Source organism: Toxotes jaculatrix, chromosome 5 (genome assembly GCF_017976425.1).
Source record: "Toxotes jaculatrix isolate fToxJac2 chromosome 5, fToxJac2.pri, whole genome shotgun sequence".
In the NCBI taxonomy this organism is placed as follows: domain Eukaryota; kingdom Metazoa; phylum Chordata; class Actinopteri; family Toxotidae; genus Toxotes; species Toxotes jaculatrix.
The window spans coordinates 28,266,445-28,287,178 of NC_054398.1; the positions used below are offsets into that span (position 1 = coordinate 28,266,445).

The following is a 20,734-nucleotide window of genomic DNA, read 5'->3' on the forward strand; positions in this document are numbered from 1 at the left end:
GTCAGTGAGTGATTTAGAGCTGTACTGTGTCTGCAGAGGATGACTCGCGTGTTTTAAGTGGCTGGTTCCCAGGCTCAGCTTTAAGCTGATGTGTTGTTCTTTCAGCCTTTTTGAATGTTTTTTAGGGTCTGTTCTGATATGAATTCACACTTTAAAGGTGAATACGACAGGCTCTAATCACATTAGCTGCTGTGACAGAGCTGATGTTCATGTTCACCAGTGTTTTTTTCAGGTTAGTACGATTTATTCAAAAAGATTAAAGACAAGATGGACAGATTTTTGTCAGGGAAGATGAAGACTTACTGTACACATACAGAAAATACGGCACATAACTGTATATCAGAGTAATTATACTGAGCACCACCTGGACTTATTACAAATACCATTAACACCATAATAAACATTGACCAATAACAATAAATAAACACTTGGCCCGCACTTAGAATACAATTTATCATATTTGGTTAATGTTAGTTAATGTTAATGTTAATGTTAGTAATAATAATGACATTAGTAGAGTTAGCTGGGGTTTTTTTTTCACCGTTGATCTGTTTTGTCATGTGACCTTAAAATAAGGCCGAGTCACACGAAGGACACTTTGTGAACCTGGTGAAGGTAAGAGTGATCAAGACGGTCCCCCCCTCCTCTCGGTGTCCGTGAACGCACCACGCTGAGTCCCGGGTATTTAACATTCTACCCTGGACAGCGGCAGGTTGTTGCGCAAGCGCAGCCCATTCAGTCTGCATGAATACGGAGTGAGGAGAGGACAGGAGCACTGGGAGTACTGGGACTGGGAGGACACAGAGGACTGGACGGACCGGACCGGACCCGGGCAGGCGGACATGGATGGACAGAACGGCAGCAGCAGCATCTGCTCCCGGCCGCACGGCGCCGTGTCGGACGGCAAGAAGAAGAAGAAAATCCCCGACAGAGTGACCCTGAAGAAGGAGATCGGGTTGCTGAGCGCCTGCACCATCATCATAGGTGAGGAAAAACAAGAGCTGCCACTTGGATCAGTTCTGCTTTTTACTTTATCACTGGAGAAGTTTTAAAACCAACTCCGAGCGTTTGACTCCTCGAACAGGCTCCCGTAGGTCCCAGAAATCACCAACAGGTGTTAGAATAAAGCTTCAGCTCCCCGTGACTGAGTCATCATCTGACTGAGTACAAGGAAAATCATAGTTCAGTGGCTCTGGTCATAAAAAATGAGGGACTCCATGTTTGTTTGCATGTGGATTCACATCAGACTCAGTTGTAGTTTCTTCTGTGGCTGAAGTAAATGAAGTGCGGAGGCAGGCAGGTGGTCAGGCAGCAGGACATTGTCTGCTGGAGCAGAATGAACAGCAGGGACCTTTAAACACACCTAAGCACAGTAAATATGAGCATCATCCCGGCTGGATGGAGGGGGGGGGAGGCCGGGGGGGACTACAGGGAGCCAGGCTGCATGCAGAGGGCCGGCTGCACCAGCACCACTCTGCTCTTAGATATCACTGTTCATTTTTACATCAGAGCAGTGGCACTGAGGAGGAGGCAGCTGACAGAGGAAGGTGAAGGTTTTCCTGTAAACAGAGTCAGTGTTGAAATGTTTGGTTTCTGGATCTGATCCCAGCATCAGATTTAACCTGCAGCTGAAACATGAACCGATCAGTGTGAAAACGTTTGAGCAGGACTGTTAGAGGAGGAGGAGGAGGAGGAGCGGCAGCCTCACAGTGATAACTGAGCTCAAACTTTATTATGACAACAAGAAATAAGGAAGTCAAACAGCCAAACAACACAATGGCCTGAGTTAAAATAGATAAGTAAAAAAAATATTATAGTAATAAAAAGGTTAATTGAGACCATCCCACTCAGTCATTGTCAGACACGAGAGAATAACTTTATTATTTTACATCTAAACCTAACTGAATATTTGATCAACTAACACGCCTCAGTTCCTGCCTCTGAGCTGTGATCACATGCTGCTGTTTCCCTGAGGGAATCTCTGGGTTTGGAAAAGGAAAGACATCACTTTGACTTTTTTTTTTTTACTGGCAAAACAATTAATGAAGCAACTCAGTAATGAAAACTCAGGAGGTTTTCATTACCAATTCATTTTCACCATTAATTGTTTGGCTTATGGGGAAAAAAGGTGATGGCACAGGTGTTCAGTTTTCTGTCACAGAAGAAGAAGAAAAGCACAAAAAAATAATGACTGAAGCTAAAATATGTTTTTTTTGTTTGTTTGTTTTTTTTTGACAAAAAATGATGTAAATGATTTAATTAATGATGTAAAAAAAAATTGCAGATAAATCAATACTGAAAATAATCATCAGATGCAGGTCTGGTCTTTTCCATGGCTGAGCTGGATTATCAAGGGGGCAAAGCAGGATGAGGATGTTCTCAGGGCCCCAGAACCCTGAGGGCCTCCACAGAGCCACAGAGTCAGTTATGATGAGTTCAAAGTTCATTCTTTACCTCGGAAACAGCAGCTGGGAAAACTCCACAGGCCCAGGTCTCACCACAGGTCCAGTGACTCAGGGTTAGGTCCTGGTCTGTGTGTTTTCCATCAGTGCTTCAGTAGCAGATGCAGTTTGTTATTAAAGTGTTCAGATTTTTTTTTTCTGAGGATGTTAAAGATTTAATTTCTGAAATCACAAACCACAAATTTGCCTCAAGGGATTTCACAGTCGGTACATACGTCCCCCCTCCATCGAATCAGACCTGAGCTCAAACTACAGGACAAAGAAATATTCTACAGGTTGTACATACAAGAGTAAAAGAATCGGCCCTGTGAACATCTCCAGGTGACTCTCCCGTTCTCTTCCTGTTCTCCTGTGTGTGTCCGCTTTTGGCCTGATGGAAGCTGAGGTGGAGACACTTACACAGTGTAAGAGTGAGGATCCCTGATGTGTTTCATAGTGTGTGATACACAGACAGTCTTTGGTGAAAGTGACATTATCATAGAGGACATGAGGAGAGGGAGGGGGTCAGGCAGAGTCCTGAGAAACGCTGTGAAGTTACAGAGATCAACAGTGAAGACCTTCATGATGCCTCCTGTGTGACCACAGACCTGAAAGTTACCGTGCACCTACGTGAACCTCCTGCTGCAGCGACCTTTACAGGGCTTGGACCTGGGACCTTCTTGGTTTTTGGTGCAGGTTTTGGCTAACTGGGCCACAAACCTTCCTGCCTTGGCTCTGCTGAGCTGTCGTTTCTTGCCGAAGGCGGGCATTTTTGTGAAAATCCTTCTTCCAGAACAAGAGAAAGGTCCTGTGTGCAGAATGCTGAAGCACCTTTCCATTCACAGAGAGACGGAGAGAACAAACTGGCTGCAGTGCACACTGGACCAGGCTCAGCCTTCCGAAGTCATGCGTCACTAGATCAAACTTAAGCCTGGACTTTAGTCTGTGCCACAGCGGCATGTTTTTCCTGTGCCTCACTTCCATGGAGCAGCAGGAAAAAAAACGGATGCAGAAGGTGAGTCGGTCACTTCCCACCTCTGCAGCCTGGAGTGGATAATTTATGTCTGGTTATGTAATGGCTGTCTGTGCCACTTGGCTGCCTTCTGCCGTGCTACTGGTAGCGCTGTAGTCTGAATGTGTCGGATCTGCTGGTACTCTACACTGCATACTGAGGCTCTGGGCAGGAGGGGTTGTCCCGGGCCTGAGTGATGGCCTTTACCTCCTTCTCTAACTCACTCTGTTGTAGAGCTCTTTGTGTTTTAATGCCCTCTGCATAAACTCAGAGGGGAACAGTCTGGATTGTGTGGCTGGAGTTGCTCAAGAGTCTCAACGGGTCACTGGTGTTTTTAAGGTGCAGCAGCAGAAATGTTGGAGATGTTCTGGGTGATATGTGCCGTGTGAAAACCTTCCAAACAGGTCACATGCGAAGAGCATGTGTGCCGCGCTTTGTAAACATGCTTCCCACATTTCATCACTGCCAGCTGTGACATTCAGTATTTCTCTCAGGAACTAAGAATCATGGGTGGAGGAGCATGTTTGTTTACATACAGATTCATTTTTTCAGTAATTCAAATGATTAAATGATTAAAGCCTTCTCAGATTTATGCTTATCACTGTCAAACAAGCCTCCGAACGATCATGTGTGTATTTGTTTGAGGTTTTTCTCAGTTGAAATAATTTGTCATTTCTGAGCTGAATGAACTTGAATGAAGAACTGAAAGCTCTGACATTTTATTTTAGCCTTTTGGCCCGAACTGATCGTGATCATTTTTGGTTTGTGGAGGACATCAAATCATTTCCAACCAAGTTTGAAGGTTTACGACTCGACTCTGCTGCTTGAAAAAGAGGTGAAAAGTGAATTTTTCCACCACTACAGACCAGACTGCATAGATTCTCTTTTCACTGTGGACATGAAGACTCCTCTTTACCTGGTATTTATATGCAACCTTCAGCATCTTAAACCTTCTTCTCTCTTCGTCTGCTCAGGGAATATCATCGGCTCTGGGATCTTCATCTCTCCGAAGGGGGTCCTGGAGCACTCGGGCTCGGTGGGTTTGGCGTTGGTGGTTTGGTTGCTGGGAGGATGCATCGCCGCCCTGGGCTCGTTGTGTTACGCTGAACTGGGCGTCACCATCCCCAAATCTGGAGGAGACTACTCCTACGTCACTGAGATATTCGGTGGCCTGATGGGGTGAGAAAAGAGGAGCAGGTCTGACAGAACGATTGAGTATAAAGGACGAGTTGTGAGTCACATACATTATATTTTTTAAAGACCCTGAAAACTTCAGATCTTAAGTATTTCTCCAAAATATTAAACATTCCTGACTAAATAAGCAACAATCAAGATTTTGAATTAAAAGTTTTTATTGGAACGATAACCACCTCCTCCTCTCGTCCAGGTTTCTCCTGTTGTGGAGCGCCGTCCTCATCATGTACCCGACCACGCTGGCTGTCATCGCCCTCACCTTCTCCAGCTACATCCTGCAGCCCGTCTTCCCAAACTGTGTTCCTCCGTACATGGCAACACGGATGCTCTCCGCCACCTGTCTCCGTAAGTGGCTTCTCCCCCCTGTGAAGGTCTTTGATTGACTGAGTGGTCTCACGGAGCGTGTGATGAAGACCTCTGCACTGAAAACGCAGTGTGTTTCATGTGGTCTGGTGAAACAGGACTGTGGTACCACTGTTGTAATGTGGATGCAGGTTGGAGGAGTGATGCTGTTCTGATGACTGGCCCACAGCACATTTGCATCTTTGATGAAGGATGACATGTTGTCTTGTGGTTTCTATGATCCTGATATTTCCTCTGTGGTGGATCAGCATCTCTGCTAATGCTGAACCCTGATCCAGGCCTGTTCCTCTCGTTTGTCAGTTAGAGGGTTAGAAGTCGTTCGTTAGTTGTCAGATGTCAAATGTCTCTAATGTAACTTCAGCCTGATGCTTTTTAAAACCTGGACCAGAGGACCAGGACCAGAGGACGGGATGGGTTTTTTGGTTTCTGTGGTTTGGAAAACAAAAGATGGTGATGAAACATCTGATGATTAACTCATCAGAAAATGACTATAATGAGGGACTGACAGTTCAGAAAGACAACTTTGATCATTGAACTGAAACAACTGAGAAAAACACTGATTTAATGGTAACTAATGCTGCTTTAAGTTAAACTAAACTAGACACTGGTGATACTTCATACAGTGTCTTCATCATGTAGAACTGTGAATGTGTATAAACCAGTGTACAGAACATACTGACTCTATGGCTGACGTCCCAGATGAAACGTTGCTGGAGAAGATGAACAGGAAGCTGCAGAAAGTCAGCAGCACGTTCTTTGGTCTGATGAAGCCACTGTGTTTGAAGTGAAGGTGACTCAGACTTTAAAATGATGTTGAATGTGAAAACCCTGAGAGATCTGCAGATCTTTTTTTTAGTTCTGCTGTTAAAGCAGCTGAGCTCCTCAAAAATTTAAGTGTTCCATCAAAAATAGATTGAGGAAAAAAAAAGGGAGGAGTGTAAGGACAGACAGCACTGAGTGACTGTGCCAGGACATGGCGAGCAGACCTCAGTGTGGACATCACACTGGTCATTGTGGACCTGTCGTTCTGCCTAATTGCTCAGTGTGTTGCCTGAGGTCACCTGCACTGAGCGCTATGAATCCACACAGCCTGTGTCAGATCAGTGAGGAGGTGACGTCCTGGACCTCAGCGAATGATTCCTCCACTCTGACGCCGTCATTCACTCTTGTTTCTAGAGCTGGATGCTGAAATGTGAGCTATGTCCAGGGGGAAGGAGGGGGTGGCGTGGTGGGCTGGGGCGTTGAGGGGGACCTCGGCACCTTTTGTTTGCCCTTCGCAACGGAAGTGTTTTGTTTTGTGGGGCTGACAGCTCGTCTTTGTGCTGGAGAGCGAGGCCACCATGAGAGAGAGCGAGGGCAAAGTCGGTGACAATGATGGACGAGGTGAAACAATCGTGGCCTCCCTCCCTCGCCCGTTTCCCACATTCCTGTCTCCCGTGGCGACCGGCTGCTGCCTCCCACCGCCAGCAAGAGCACCAGCACCGGGACCCCAGCGTAGGGATGGAAAGACACTGATACTGATGCATTTAAAGGAGCAGTCCTCCTGCTCTGACCTGAGGTCTCTGTGTTTCAGTGCTGCTCACCTGGGTGAACTGCTCCAGTGTTCGTATGGCCACCAGGATCCAGGATGTCTTCACTGTGGGGAAACTGATGGCTCTGGGTCTCATCATTGTGGTTGGCCTGGTCCAGATCTTCAACGGTAACTTTCACAGCCTGTGGCCTGAAGCTTTACTGCTTCCTGAAAGAAAAAAAAAAACATCTGATTTATCTTCCAGGGAACTACGAGGCTCTGACTCCTCAGGTGGCCTTCTCCTTGGACAGGACGCCGTCAGTCGGGCAGATCGCTCTGGCCTTCCTGCAGGCCTCCTTCGCCTTCAGTGGCTGGAACTTCCTCAACTACGTAACAGAGGAAGTGGTTGAACCCAGACGGTGAATATTCATGGTTCACAGTTCTTCTCAGCATCTTCTCAGCCTCCATCTTTACTTGTTTCTTTCCGTTTCTTTTCCAGTTTTAGGGGCAATGTGTTTTTTTTTCAGGGGCAGTTTTTCTCTAAACTAAGTCATAAATATTTGTCTTGTTGAGTAATTTACCATGTTGTCAGTGATCATTATTTTCCACCCCCCCCATCCCCCAAAAAAATCAGTGAGTGTATCAGTGTTAAACAGAGAGAAAATCAGATTTTAAAAAAATCGTTCTTCCCAGTTTACTCTTCACTTTTTTATAAAAAAGCAGAACTGAGCTCAGTTTGTCAGAATCAAATTACCTGAAAAGCTTCATTTCTTCTCACAGCAGGAAACTCAGCATGTTTTCTGAGCTTGTCCTTGTAAAACGTACGTTTTGTGGTGGAGGGAAAACACTGATCTCTGAGATTTGCGCTGGTTGGAGAAACAGCTCAACACGAATATTTGATGTTTGACATTAAACATCTTTTCGGTTTCTCCTGCCTTTGATCAGCTCTTGTGCACGTCTAATTGATTTCTGCTTTGGTTTTTGATTCGTCCGTGCATGTTTGTGTGTGTGTGTGTGTGTGGGGGGCCTCGGTCAGGAATCTACCTCGTGCCATCTACATTTCCATTCCTTTGGTGACGTTTGTGTACACGCTCACCAACATCGCCTACTTCTCCTCCATGTCGCCTGAGGAGCTGCTGTCATCCAATGCTGTGGCTGTAGTGAGTAATGTGGCCAAACCACAAGCTGTGGCAACAGTGTGCTGTCACCTTTGTTTGTTTGTTTAGTCTACATTTAAGTCAAAAATCAGTTTCAAGTTGTTTGACTGTAATGTTCTTAATGAAGATTAGGAACACCCCCCAATAGAAAAAAGTGTTTCCCCTTTTTGAAAACAAGTTTTCTGCAGTTCAGACTGTGAATGAGCTGATTCACTGAAATGACATGATTCATCTGAAACCAGGGGACAGTAAAGTCAAGGGGGGGTCATACCGTCTTTCGGACATCGTGGACTTTCTAAACCAAATCAAATTCCAATACATCCAGTAGCTGTGGTTGTGATTTTCAGTGTGAACCGATGCTGCCGTTCCTGGAGTTTAGCTATAAAAGAGAAATTCTCAGAGGAATATTTCTGTTTTAGGAGAAATGTTCACACATAACCAGAGTCAGATGAAGACCGGCCTCGGTTCAGCTCTCAGTTCCTGGATTTCAGTGGGATCAGCAGCATCTTTTCTCAATGCCATTTTAACACAGCAGAGTAATCACACATTATCCGCACACAGCTGATGCTCAGGTCTGTGCCTGTCTGTGATTCTGTCTGTGCTTTTTGCTCTTCAGACGTTTGGGGAGAAGCTTCTGGGAATGTTCTCCGTCATCATGCCCATCTCCGTGGCTCTGTCCACCTTTGGAGGGATCAACGGTTACCTGTTCACCTCCTCCAGGTGAGCTGCCCCGCCTGCTCCTTCATGCTCTGATGGTTAATTCTGCTCCAGCATGGCTGCTGATGGTCTGTCTGCTCTGTCTCTCTCTGCCTGCAGGTTGTGTTTCTCAGGAGCCAGAGAGGGTCACCTGCCCAGCCTGCTGGCCATGATCCACTATAAGAACTGTACACCCATCCCTGCTCTCCTGGTCTGCGTATGTAATACAGTCTCACAGGCGATTGGTCGATGGAGGTTCTTCTTGTCTTAAAACCACGATTTCTTTGTTGAATTCAACATGGACATAATCTTACACATATTTTAAAGACTTTTTTTTTATTGATTTAACTGGCATGAACTTAGGGAGCTAACGAGAGACAGACTGGTCACAGTTCAGTATCTGTGGACATTTAGTCCCTTCAGCTCCAGAAACTCTGGATCCTGCATGTCCCATAGTGGCATGTCTCTTTAGTTTAACATTTCATGCTTTGCTGTGTTTTTGCAGTGCACCGCCACCATTGTTATACTCTGCATCGGAGAAACGCACAACCTCATCAACTACGTCTCCTTCATCAACTACCTGTCGTACGGTGTCACTATCGCAGGTCTGCTGTACTACCGCTGGAAGAAACCCAACCTGTACCGACCCATCAAGGTACCGACACACCGCGTCAGAAGTCACCGCTGTACCAGTATATATATCTTTGTGTCCCTGAGTCACGAGCGACTCTAAACTCTGAGCCATGTTTTCTCCAGGTGAACCTGCTGGTTCCTGTGTGTTACCTGATGTTCTGGGCGTTGCTGCTGGGTTTCAGTCTTTACTCAGAGCCGGTGGTTTGTGGTGTCGGTCTGGTCATCATGCTGACCGGCGTACCCGTCTACTTCCTGGGTGTCCATTGGAAAGAAAAACCAAAGTGTATCTACAACTTCATTGGTGAGTTTCTGTAACATTGGTCTTAAAGTCCACTCGAAGTTTTCAGGGTTTGGATTCACACTGTCTAACAGCTAATAAATATACTCATGACCGGTGTCTTCCTGCAGAGACGGCGACGTATGTGGGCCAGAGGTTGTGTTTCGTGGTCTTTCCTCAGATCGACCCCATCGAGATCGCCAATCCCTCAGAATGGACTGACAGGTCATCAGGCAGGAGCAGTTTGTCTGCCAATTCTTAAAACTCTTTTCTGAATATATGAAGATCTTTGTTTTTGCCTCCTGTTTTTGTTCCTTCACTGTGTAAAGCCCAGACACCTGTGGGAGCTGCCTGTCTGACCTTTGACCCTCTGAGACTCTGGTTTTTACCCGCAGTCGCGTGGAGACTCTGGCTCTTCTTCGTGGGCTGCCTGCACTTTTTATTTTTTTGTCTTATTTTCTACTAAGTCGTCAGATTCAACAACCTAATGCCAACAGTGTGACACTGTGAAAACGACTTTTGTTCCCAGTTTGGATGCGTTTGTTTCTTCCTCTGTAACGTGACAGAGCTCTGACCCACTCACAGCCTGCGGTTATTCCTCCTGAATGTTGCTGGTGTTTCATCGTGCCTTGAGGCCTTTTCACACCAAGTCCCAAACACATCTATAGTCATCAGAAAAAGTATGTGGACACCCAAACATTACATCCACTTGAGCATTAATCTGCTGCTCTAACAGCCTCCACCTCTCTGCTTCCAGTCTCTGTTCCCATTCAGACACATTAGAGCATCAATCCGGTCTGACACTGACGTTGGGTGATGAGGTCTGGTTCTTGGTCTGTGTTCCAATTCATCCCAAAAGTTTTGGACAGGGTTGAGATCAGGGTTCTGTGCAGACCAGTCAGCTGGTGTCTCTGTGGAGCTGGTTATATGTCATGTTGAAACAGGAAAGGAAAGAACATTATTGTCTAAAATGATCATTTCATGCTGCAGCATTAGGATTTTTGCTTCACTTAAACAAAGTTCATTTTCTCAGGCAGCCGCCTGTTTTCCTAATATCCTGTATGTGTTGCTGATGTTTCACTCATGTGAACTCACCATCCTTTTTTACTGAGAGTTAGACTTAGAGTTTGAGAAGTTCAGGTTTCTGCAGTGTTCACCAAATTACATTTAAAACCTTTTTACTACCACATATAATAATATTTCCCACAGTCACACCAGTCAGAGAGAGACAGAAAACCAGTGACAAGGTCTACAGTTATTTAAGTCCATGAATTTTTATTGGCATCCACTGTAAATAATTCTCAGAGCTTCACAGCTATTTATAACAATAATTATTGTAAATAACTAATAATCTAACCTGAACTTGATCAACATATATGGCACAAAAGTCATACATTGACTGATTTATTCATTTGAAGTAACTGATTAATTTAGATTTAGTCACCCGTTCTGAGCTGATGATCTTCCAGCTACTGTAGCAGCAGACTTTTATAAATGAAAGAAAAGATTTTTAGACTATCCTGCAGATACCCTGTGTTTCTGGATGTTTCAGCCACATTTTCTCTCAGATTTACAGAGTTTTCTGAGTAAAACCTGGAAGGTCCTTCAAATCTAGAACATGGTCACACCAAACATTTGATGCAATTCACTCTGGTCTTGCCAATGAATCCCAGGTCTTTGGCCTCATGTAGACTTCAGTGTGACTGAACTTTGACCTGTTCTTCACCATGTTCTTCAGTCAGTCTGACCCTTTGTTCTAGCAGCCGTTGATGCTTGTTGATGTGACTGTGGCTCGTAAACACTGATAGAGACACTGAGGTGTTTGATTAGAAGGTGAAACGATCAGCTGAGTGTTTTGTGAGCGTCATGTGAGCAGTAGCTCAGTAAATGAACCAGAATGGATCCAGTTTTCACTTGAACAACACAGAAATCAAACAGGCTCAGATTAAAATCACAGCACACAAAAGCAAAACGTCATAGACAATAAGACATTCTTATTTTAAATGAAGATTTATTCTTTTTGTGCAAAAATGTGGGACTTGGTGTGAAAAGACCTTTACTGGGGAAAATGTATATTAAACTGCTGTTTATTAACTGATTCACTATATTAGATTTTAATATATGTTGCAAGTGCGTTTTTCCTCGTATTTTGCATCAGATTATTGGAGAAGCACTTTGATCGTTCGTTGCCTGTTTGCTCAGTATGTGAACTCTTTTCCTGTCTCGTTCCTAAACAAACCGTCCCATCCCTGAGACTGAGGGCAAGCTGAAGCTTATTAATCTGTTGTTAACACTGTAGTTGTGCTCACCTCAAACCACGTGGCTCTGATCGGTTGTAGTTTGCTGATTTACTGACACACTGTGATTGTTAATCAGATGTAGAGTCTTTGGGACTGAGACCGAACTGGTTCTTTTTACAAATGTTGTCCATGTGGTTCCACTTCTCCGTGGTCGGGAATGAATCCTCCCGTTTCTTTGTGCAGCTTCCGACTCTGTGTGTTCATTAATGTTATGATTTAATAAGACACACGATCAGACACTGACATCTTTGTTTTTTTGTTGTTTTTTTCATACAGTTTGTTTAGTCACACAAACATCTTTGAATCACCCACAGGTCTGTTGGGGATATTTGTAAAAAGAGCCAATTCTTCAGTTGGTCAGTTCATATCCAAATTTCTTTTTTGGGACAAATCTGTGTTTTAAATGGTTCAGATGAAAAGTTTATGACTTCAGCAGTCGTTACGATGGTAATGAATGAAAACTGCGGAGCCTCAAGCTGTGTCCCAAAACCATAAAACGTCTTAACTGAATGTAAACACTGTGCTGTGAATACGAATCCTGACAGAATTCTGTTTTTACAGTTAGGATTTAAGAAATCAACACTTTTCTGTTTCATACTAACAGGAAATGACACAATACAATCACCATCAGACATCAGTCACACCCTGACTCTTGGGCACCAATTAAGTGATTTAGACCATCTTTGTTTGCTCTGAATTCTTTCACTGTACATGAGCAAAAACTTTAAAATCCAGTGTTTTTAGGCTCTTGTGATTGGGAGTTGGGACACAGCTTCATTTCTTCATGCCCAGGTGTATAAACTGTTGTTGTATTTCACTCTTTCTCTTTATCTCACCTGCTCCTGCTTGAATTTAGAGACCATCTGACTCTGAAAATATCTCTGTGTTTTAATATTTTGGTTCAGTATTCACAGTCGATGCCTCCTAATCTGAGAATCTTGTTCTTGCCTTCTCTCCGGCAGCTGGAGGTGTCATTTTTTTAAGCCTTGGGTTTTTAACAAAGCCCGATATTAGAGAAATAAGTCTGAAACTCTTACAGGCATTAAACCATTGCAAACTATGAAGAACCACTGAATTTGCAGTTCTTACACATACAGTAAGGCTGTTCGTTCATGATCACTTGGGTCTGATATTTTAAGAGTAAACAGATTATGAATGCAGCTTGACTTTGATGTCAGGCCATCGGCCGTGTAAATCAGAATGATTTCATTTTCAGAAGCGTTGAAATGGCCTCAACGGAAACATCAGTGCTTCGGTGTAAATGCACTTTTAGAGGGATTCAACTGCAAATAACATCAAAAATCTGAAAACTCCTTATAAATTTCTCTTTTACGAGGATGAGCAAAACCACGGCACAGGATCTGTAGCAGCTCGTGCAACAGACACTTTTACACTGTAAATTATTTGCAACGTATCCGGTGTTTACAGTGGGATAATTACACGGAGCCTTAACTTGGATTGGTATTTTAGAGCACTTTTGTAAAAATGAGTGAATAACGATAGAAGCACAATAAACCCAGACTGAAGCGGAACAGGATTGATGGGGTTTCTGATGACTTCTCTGTGGTTCTATGTATTTTGGTTCTATGTGGCGCTGATCTACACGCAGCACATCTATGACGCCTTGATGACGCAGGAGCCTAAACAGGAAGTTCAAACAGAGCACGCTTCATTTTCTCCCCACATGATCACACGTTACAGCTGCTGTCATCAATAAGTCACAGCATAGATACCGGTGAGTTCATTTAACCGAAGGTTCTTCATTATACACACAGATCTGTGGAAACGTTAGCATCTTAGCTTTAGCCGCCTCCGTGTGGGAGCGGACAGCTGCTGGAGCAGCTACAAAGTTAGCATACAGTAACGTAGCTCTTAGCGACCTTTGCGACCAAACTCCGTTCAGAAAAATCGCGGTTTAAAACTTTCTTGCTTTGCGACTAACAAACATACAAGGCAGGGCAGAACTTTAGATGATTTAGTCGACATCACGCTGTAGTAAATCCGGCATGCAATTGTTTCGTTAATTACGTTTATATTTTAACCAAACCTAAATTAAAGGGTGCCTTACTGCTGGGTACAGCAGTAAACTTGCTAACCTGTTGGAGTAACTAGATTAAATGGAAACGGTGCTAAAAGCTGATAGGATTTGTTCCACGTGTAGCACGGTGGGCTCATTATTTGCCTCATCGAAGAATAAAACCTATAAATTCAGGTCTCAGGTTTAAGGTCTGTGAAGAGTGAAGTGTGCATTTTGGCTACAAACGAAACCTCCTTAAATCAACTGATTTTCGAGGGGAGTTTCGTGCGGGTCTTGTCGTGCTGAAGAACGCGGCTTTTCACAGTAAAACCTGCCGAGAGCAGCGGGTCATGTGTAACCCGGTGTCCTCTGGGTGGTTGTGAGCAGGAGGACTGAGCCGCCACCATGGCAGCAGTCAGGCTGAGCTTCAGTAACATCACCGCCCTCGCTCCGATGGTCCGGGTGGGGACTCTGCCCATGAGGCTGCTGGCTCTGGACTACGGAGCTGATGTGGTTTACTGCGAGGTGAGTTTGGAGTCTGGGACAGGGAAATAAAACTGAGCTCAGTGATGATGTCAACGTCTTAAAGTCTGCGGTGTCTGTTTTAGGAGCTGATCGACATCAAAATGGCCCAGTGTCAGAGGGTGGTGAACGGTGAGTCCCCTCAGGACCTGAAACTGGTGGATTCTTATCCAGACTGACTGAGTCAAGACAAACACAAGAACACACTCTAACTTTTACATTATCAGCTGAACCATCAAAGATGGAAAAACTGAGTTGGAGATGAATTCAGTTCTAATCTCAGACGGTTTGTCATTGTGTTTTTCAGAGGTGCTGCAGACGGTGGACTTCGTCGCTCCAGATGATCGAGTGATGTTCAGGACCTGTGAGAGGGAAAAGGACAGAGTCGTCTTCCAGATGGTGTGACAGGAAACATCTGACCTGCACAACAGTCTCTGTCTGTTCACTGTGAACTGAAAACCAGAACAAATGAGATTTTCTTTTGCTTTTTAGGGGACTTCTGATCCAGACCGAGCGCTGACTGTGGCCCGACTCGTGTGAGTTCCGACTTTATAAATAATCAAACGGCTGCTTCTCTAAATTCTGTCAATGTCTCTGACATCTGGATCCACAGCTCATTTCTGAGATTGTTGTGCTGTTTCAGCTGACTGATTATTGACTGAATTTTCATTTTTGTGGTGAATATCTGATCATAAAACGTGAAAAAGTGGGAAAAGTGCCAACATGGACAGAGACCTTGGGTCAAACTGTAATACACAACATACAGGCAGACATCCTGTGCGCTAACTTTGAAATATAAACATAATGCAGGAGAAGATTAAAATATTAGAAGGTTAAAAGTGAAGTGTTGTGTGGTCTGAACAGAGAAAAGGACGTGGCTGCTGTGGATGTGAATATGGGCTGTCCAAAGGAATACTCCACTAAGGTGAGTTACCTGTCAGTAACCAATCTGCGACTTCTCTGACCTTTGACCTCTGGCTGACGTGTAACCTCTGCTGTCCTGCAGGGCGGGATGGGAGCTGCTCTTCTGTCAGACCCTGACAAGATCGAGGCGGTGAGCGCTTCCACAAAAACATCAGCCACTTGCACGATGTTGTTTATATTAAATATCAGTTATATATTGATCGTACATGGACCAGAAGACAGTTGACTTTTACTTTACTTTTTTACATACCTGAATATGACGTTTCTCTCTCTGCTGTAGATCCTCAGGAAGCTCGTCACAGGCGTTTCCATACCGGTGACGTGTAAAATCCGGATCCTTCCTTCGGTAAGACGTGAAAGATTCACTTCTTCACTTCCAGCTGCTTCTTATTTTCCTTATAGTTTCATTTCTGGTCCCAGCTGCATTTATCTGATTTTTTTTTTCTCTTGTTCAGTTCAGTCGAACATTTGATTTCTTTTATCATACTTTGTTTTTATTTATTTATTGTTGCCTTGTGGTGTTTGTATTTCACAAAGCTTTGAAACTGTAATCAGACCACAGTTAAATTCTACAATGAAAAAGGAAATTGGATATGCAAATGACAAACGGTGATTTGAAAATGAAAAGTGAAACATTCAAGTTAAAAACTTAAACACAAATGTGTTGTTGAAAAGGAAACGACAGAGTGTGTGAGAGCATCTGAAAGAGGAAATCACTTCATAAGCTTTCAGAGAAAAAGTCACAAGCAGAATGTTTAAACCTCCAAAGAGCCTCCCAGTGTCACCAGTGATATCTTACTGGTTTCATGTTCTTCACTGGTTTCAGTTGGAGGAGACAGTCAGACTGGTCCAGAGGATCGAGAAGACCGGCGTCACTGCTGTTGCTGTCCACGGCAGGTGAACCACATCTGCGATTTCCTCACTCACTCATTGAATCAGGAGCACGTTGAACTTTTAATTTTAACTATAAACTATATAAAAAAATTAAAGTAATTTGTTATTTTCTTATATCTGAAGTTAGATCTTATTTTCATGTGACTGTCACGTGTCTAACCTGCTGATGGATGTGTTATCCAGGTTTAAGGAGGAGCGTCCCCGACACCCCGTCCACTGCGACTACATTCGGAGCGTCGCTCAGGCCGTTTCCATCCCCGTCATCGCCAAGTAAGAAATCAGCATGTGTTGGTTCACACTGCAGGAAACTGGTTTAACATGGTACCAGCTCTGGTACCAGCTCTGGTTCACTCACCCTTAATCACTGAGTCCATAAGATTTCAGAAAGCAGTGAAAATCTCCCTGAAAAATCTTCAGCAAAATAGGTTTTGAAGTTGATTATTTAACACGTTTTTGTGTTCAAATGACAAATATCCTTTCTGATGTCAAAATAAATCAACGTCCTTTTATTATATCTCAAAGAAACTGAGTCCCATGCATTTGAAAATGAGCTCAATGAGCTGAACTTTTGAAGGTTTGGGTTTAAGGACTCGATTTGACAACAGCTCCAGATAAATTTTAAACCAGATTCTAAGTCAGCAGTGTGATCTTGATAACTCAGTTATTCACGTATGAAGAACAGAGCCCAGGTTTCCACCCTGCAGCTGCTTGCAGCCTCGTTCCAAACCTCAGACCGTGTTTGTTCGTTGTCTCGCCTCTGCTGCAGTGGAGGTTCTCTGGATCTGGTGAAGACCAACGCCGACATCGAGGAGTTCAGGAAGGCGACGGGCGCCTCGTCGGTCATGTTGGCTCGTGCCGCCATGTGGAACGCATCAGTATTCAACAGCCAGGGACCACTTCCTGTGGAGAGGGTCATGGAGGAGTACCTCAAATATGTGAGCCTCACGTCACACACACACACGATTTTAGTATGAGTCATTAAAAGTCTGCAAATATCTTAAACAGAGTTGCAGCTAATAATTATTAGCATCATTGTTTAATCTGTTGATCATTTTCCAATGATGAACCACCTGCTTCACTCACAGCCGCAGAGCCGATTGCTGCTTTGTCCTGTTGAGAAACATGGACTGAAAGCCTGACTGTGTTTCTGGTCCCGTTGTGTTTCACAGGCGATCCGGTACGACAACCACGCCTTCAACACAAAGTACTGTCTGTGTCAGATGCTGAGAGACAAGGTGGAGTCTCCTCTGGGGAAGCAGGTCCAGGCGGCTCAGACCAACGCGGAGATCAGGTACTGGGCCTTTTAAGAGTCCTGGACTGTGGAGCCGATCCGGTGTCTCTTAGAGTATCGGGTGTGACTGTGGTGTTGTGTTTCAGCGAGGCCTACAGGCTGCAGGAGTTTTACCAGCAGACCCAGGAGCAGCTGCAGGCCAGGAGGGAGGCCCTGCAGAGCAGCAGCCAGCCCGACCGACCCGTCATGGACGGAGACGCCACCACCATGGCTGTTAAGTTTGAACGGTCGGTTGTTAAAATGTTTTTATGCTGTGAGATCAGATTAGTCAATATAAACTTAGATGTGACCAGTGAAATAAATGTTTGTGTAGGATCTTGTATGGCATCATAGGAGGTTGGAGGCTCTGACTTGTATCTGTGGTTGTAGGAGGGAGTATCCACCTCAGATCACTCCTAAGATGTTCCTGCTGGAGTGGAGCCGGAGGGAGAAGCTGGAGCAGCCGCTGTACGAGACGGTACGGAGCCAGAGTCTGTGAGAACTGATGCTGAAACAGGAAATGATTCTTATTCAGTCCTCAGGTTTGGTGATTATAATTTATAAAGATGTATGAAAAGCAGCTGTAGAGTTTGACTGTCAGTCATGTTGTTGGGGCTCAGACTGATCCTGGATCTGACAGAACCTGCTCTGATGGCACATTTTAGAAGAGCTAAACCAGAGCAGGAGAGTTAGTCACTTCTAAGAAAATTGTACTGGCTCACAGTGTGTGTGTGTGATGAGTTCAGAGCTGCAGAGTATGAAAAACACAACCTGCGCTGCACGTAGCCTGAAAACAAATCACCGTCCATCAGAGGAGCCGGAGTCTGTGCTTTGTCTTTGTGTTGCAGCTGCGAACACGGTCACACTTTGTGCGTGTTGTGTTTTCAGGTGCAGCGTTCGCAGGATCGAGCCTTTCAGTCGACTGTGACTGTAGCAGAGAAGAAATACAGATCTTCACTGTGGTCAGTGCTCACACACACACACACACACACACACACACACACACACACACACACACACACACACCTTTAAATCTGAATTTATTCAGATTTAAACTGTATTTAATTCTGGCAGAGTTTTTATTTGGCTGATTGAACACAACATTTAACATTTGACAACTTATGTTTCTCAAATTAAAGTATTAAACTCAGGTGAAGTGTTAAATTATCTTGTCTTTTACAGGGAGAAGTCCAAGAAATTTGCAGAGCAAGCGGCCGCCATCGTCTGCCTGCGAGTTCTGGGGATACCGGAGGGTCGCATCGGCGAGGAGGACTCAGGCCTGGTCTGCAAGAGGAAGAGGGAGCAGAAGGCGAACGGCACCACACAGGAAGAAATAAGCAAGAAACGACATGTAGCTGACATCCAACAGGAAACAGAGACCCCTGTGGTGGCCAACGGTGACCATCATGAACCAGACACACCTCCAGGACGACCGCAGATTTAATGAGACGTTTGTAGCGACCTGCATCACTTCCTGTCAGGATATTTATGAACAGTAAATTGAAATAATCTGCTCTTTAACAGGATCAGCAGCTGCTCGTTTCTGCCGTTACATTTCTGGACTTTGATTTTTTTTTAAAAACCATTTTCCAGTGTTCAGACTGGGATCTGCCCAGTGCTTAAACAGTCTTCCACTGCATCAGTACATGATCCTGGACAGAGACGTAGTTGCTCACATCTCACTTTCCAGAAACAGAAGTTTTAACCTGAAGAGGCCCTGGTGTGGATTTGCAGCCAGCAGGGGGCAGTGCTGAACTTTCAGATTAACGTGTCATCATCTCAGATATTTCACATTTTTGAATTTTAACCCTCGTGCCTTACGAAGCAACTTTTTTTTTTTTTTAAATCCTGATTTTTGGATGGGCCTTAAACTCATCATTCGTGTCCTGATTTCATCTTTTAGTCTCTGAAGAGGACTGATGTTGGATTAAACGACTTTAACTGTTTGTCGTCAAGTAGACTTATGCTGCCAAATGTTTTCATTTTATCCTTTGATTTTTAGTTGTCACAGTTTTGAGGTGAGAAATCTCCCAAATCTTCCAGACTCTTTAATCCGCCGAGTGTTATTTTATCCTTTATTTTACACAGATTTTACCTAAAATGTAAAGCTATCAGTGGATTTTTGCCTCTAAGGGACAGAGTCAGTGTAGCTGACTCTGTAGCGCTAACTGAAAAACACGTGAGACAGGCGAAGTGTTGCGTTCAGGTGACTGGTTCCTTCACGAGGAGGAGCGAGGTCGGTGAGAAGATGCAGATAAAAGGGGAAATGAACCCCGGGCCTGTCTTTGGTTTTAGGTTTAATAAGTCTTTAAGTCCTGAACTGAACCTGAGAGATGGAGACACCCGCCGCTGACGTCATCACCGGGCTGGCTCTTGATGCCTTTACTGGCATTAGGAAAATACGGCATTCGCGCTACAGTTGCGTGCACACGGAGAAACCAACAAAGTTGTGTTGCAATGTTGTGTGAAACCAGGTGTCAAGTGCAGCTCTTGAATTCTCAGAGGGATTCAAGTTAAAATGAATGTTATTACACCCTGCAGAGTGTTGAAAGAGGAGACGCCAAATCTTCGACTGATTGATTGGTTTTGTTTTTGTAATCTTAAGTCGTTTTGCCTCAGTGCATGTCAAACATGTGAAAGCAAAGCACGCCCAGCAAGATGTTAGATAAACTGTTCGCATGCAGGAAATTAAAATGAGGCAGCAGCAAAAGGAAGTTCACAAACACATGCACAGTAGAGATCTGAGCAATAACTTATTGAAAGCAGAAGACAAACTAATGAACATCTGCTCGTATGTATGGAGTCTCACGTGTGCCAGAAGAATGATTACAGACCGTTTTTAAATATGAAAAAACAATAATCATGTTTTTATTTTGTCTTTAAATGATGAATTAAAGAATGAATCATTTTCCTGTGTCAGTCCATCACATTTCATCTCACAGTTTATGGGTCATTATTTTAAAATTTAGCTTTGACAGTGTCTGTAATTCAGCCCAAATACACGATGGATCTCTAGCTGCAATACAAAGAAACTCTTGGGTGCAGATTTATAATTTACAAACCACAGAGGACATGTAAAACCAGTTATGACGTATTCAGATCCTGTTTTTCAGTAAAAAAATATTAAGAGCTTAAAGGAAAAATGCTCCAATACAAGTAAAGGTCCTTCATTTACAATCCTTCATAAGTACCTGTTATATAGAAAAGTGGCCTCTGTCAGTGACCCTGAATCACTAATACTTCAGCAACCTAGGGGCAGGGCCCCTCCCCCCAGGGGGTCACCAAATAAATCTGAGGGGTCCTAAGATGAAGCTCTGATAAATAAATCTGTTTCCAGTTTTTATGATGTTCTCTATTTTTTTTCTGAAAATTTGAATAATTTGACTTCTTTGATGATGATGATGATGATTTGAAATTAAATCATATGAAACCTGTAGAGAAACGTGACAAGAGGCTCGGTTTGGATTAAGTTGTGTTTTATAAGCTCATCACATATTTAATATAAAATCTTATCTGTAAAGTAA

At 43.9% G+C, this 20,734-nt stretch overlaps 2 protein-coding genes across 2 annotated transcripts; both read left to right on the plus strand.

Annotated features, from left to right (window-relative positions):
* The first annotated feature begins 833 nt into the window (after nt 1–833).
* On the plus strand, nt 834–9,545 carry slc7a10b (solute carrier family 7 member 10b). The gene is made up of 11 exons (XM_041038118.1): nt 834–984; nt 4,428–4,632; nt 4,841–4,992; nt 6,584–6,709; nt 6,786–6,939; nt 7,557–7,680; nt 8,294–8,397; nt 8,494–8,590; nt 8,879–9,028; nt 9,130–9,307; nt 9,415–9,545. The coding sequence occupies exons 1-11, from the start codon at nt 843–845 to the stop codon at nt 9,543–9,545; spliced, it is 1,563 nt and encodes a 520-aa protein (XP_040894052.1). The 5' UTR covers nt 834–842.
* A 3,685-nt stretch (nt 9,546–13,230) lies between these two features.
* On the plus strand, nt 13,231–20,118 carry dus2 (dihydrouridine synthase 2). The gene is made up of 16 exons (XM_041039290.1): nt 13,231–13,318; nt 13,988–14,125; nt 14,209–14,254; nt 14,430–14,521; nt 14,615–14,658; nt 14,987–15,047; nt 15,129–15,176; nt 15,327–15,392; nt 15,873–15,943; nt 16,124–16,210; nt 16,707–16,875; nt 17,110–17,231; nt 17,318–17,458; nt 17,601–17,688; nt 18,099–18,172; nt 18,393–20,118. The coding sequence occupies exons 2-16, from the start codon at nt 14,006–14,008 to the stop codon at nt 18,652–18,654; spliced, it is 1,491 nt and encodes a 496-aa protein (XP_040895224.1). The 5' UTR covers nt 13,231–13,318; nt 13,988–14,005; the 3' UTR covers nt 18,655–20,118.
* The last annotated feature ends 616 nt before the right edge of the window (nt 20,119–20,734 follow it).

Excerpts from the sequence above, each read along its gene's own strand:
- slc7a10b (XM_041038118.1), top strand. The coding sequence starts at position 843 with ATGGATGGACAGAACGGCAGCAGCAGCATCTGCTCCCGGCCGCACGGC. Across the intron at positions 4,993-6,583 it reads GCTCTCCGCCACCTGTCTCC|TGCTGCTCACCTGGGTGAAC; the intron begins GTAAGTGGCTTC and ends TCTGTGTTTCAG. Across the intron at positions 7,681-8,293 it reads CATCCAATGCTGTGGCTGTA|ACGTTTGGGGAGAAGCTTCT; the intron begins GTGAGTAATGTG and ends TTTGCTCTTCAG.
- dus2 (XM_041039290.1), top strand. The coding sequence starts at position 14,006 with ATGGCAGCAGTCAGGCTGAGCTTCAGTAACATCACCGCCCTCGCTCCG. Across the intron at positions 14,659-14,986 it reads CTGACTGTGGCCCGACTCGT|AGAAAAGGACGTGGCTGCTG; the intron begins GTGAGTTCCGAC and ends TGGTCTGAACAG. Across the intron at positions 16,211-16,706 it reads TCCATCCCCGTCATCGCCAA|TGGAGGTTCTCTGGATCTGG; the intron begins GTAAGAAATCAG and ends CCTCTGCTGCAG.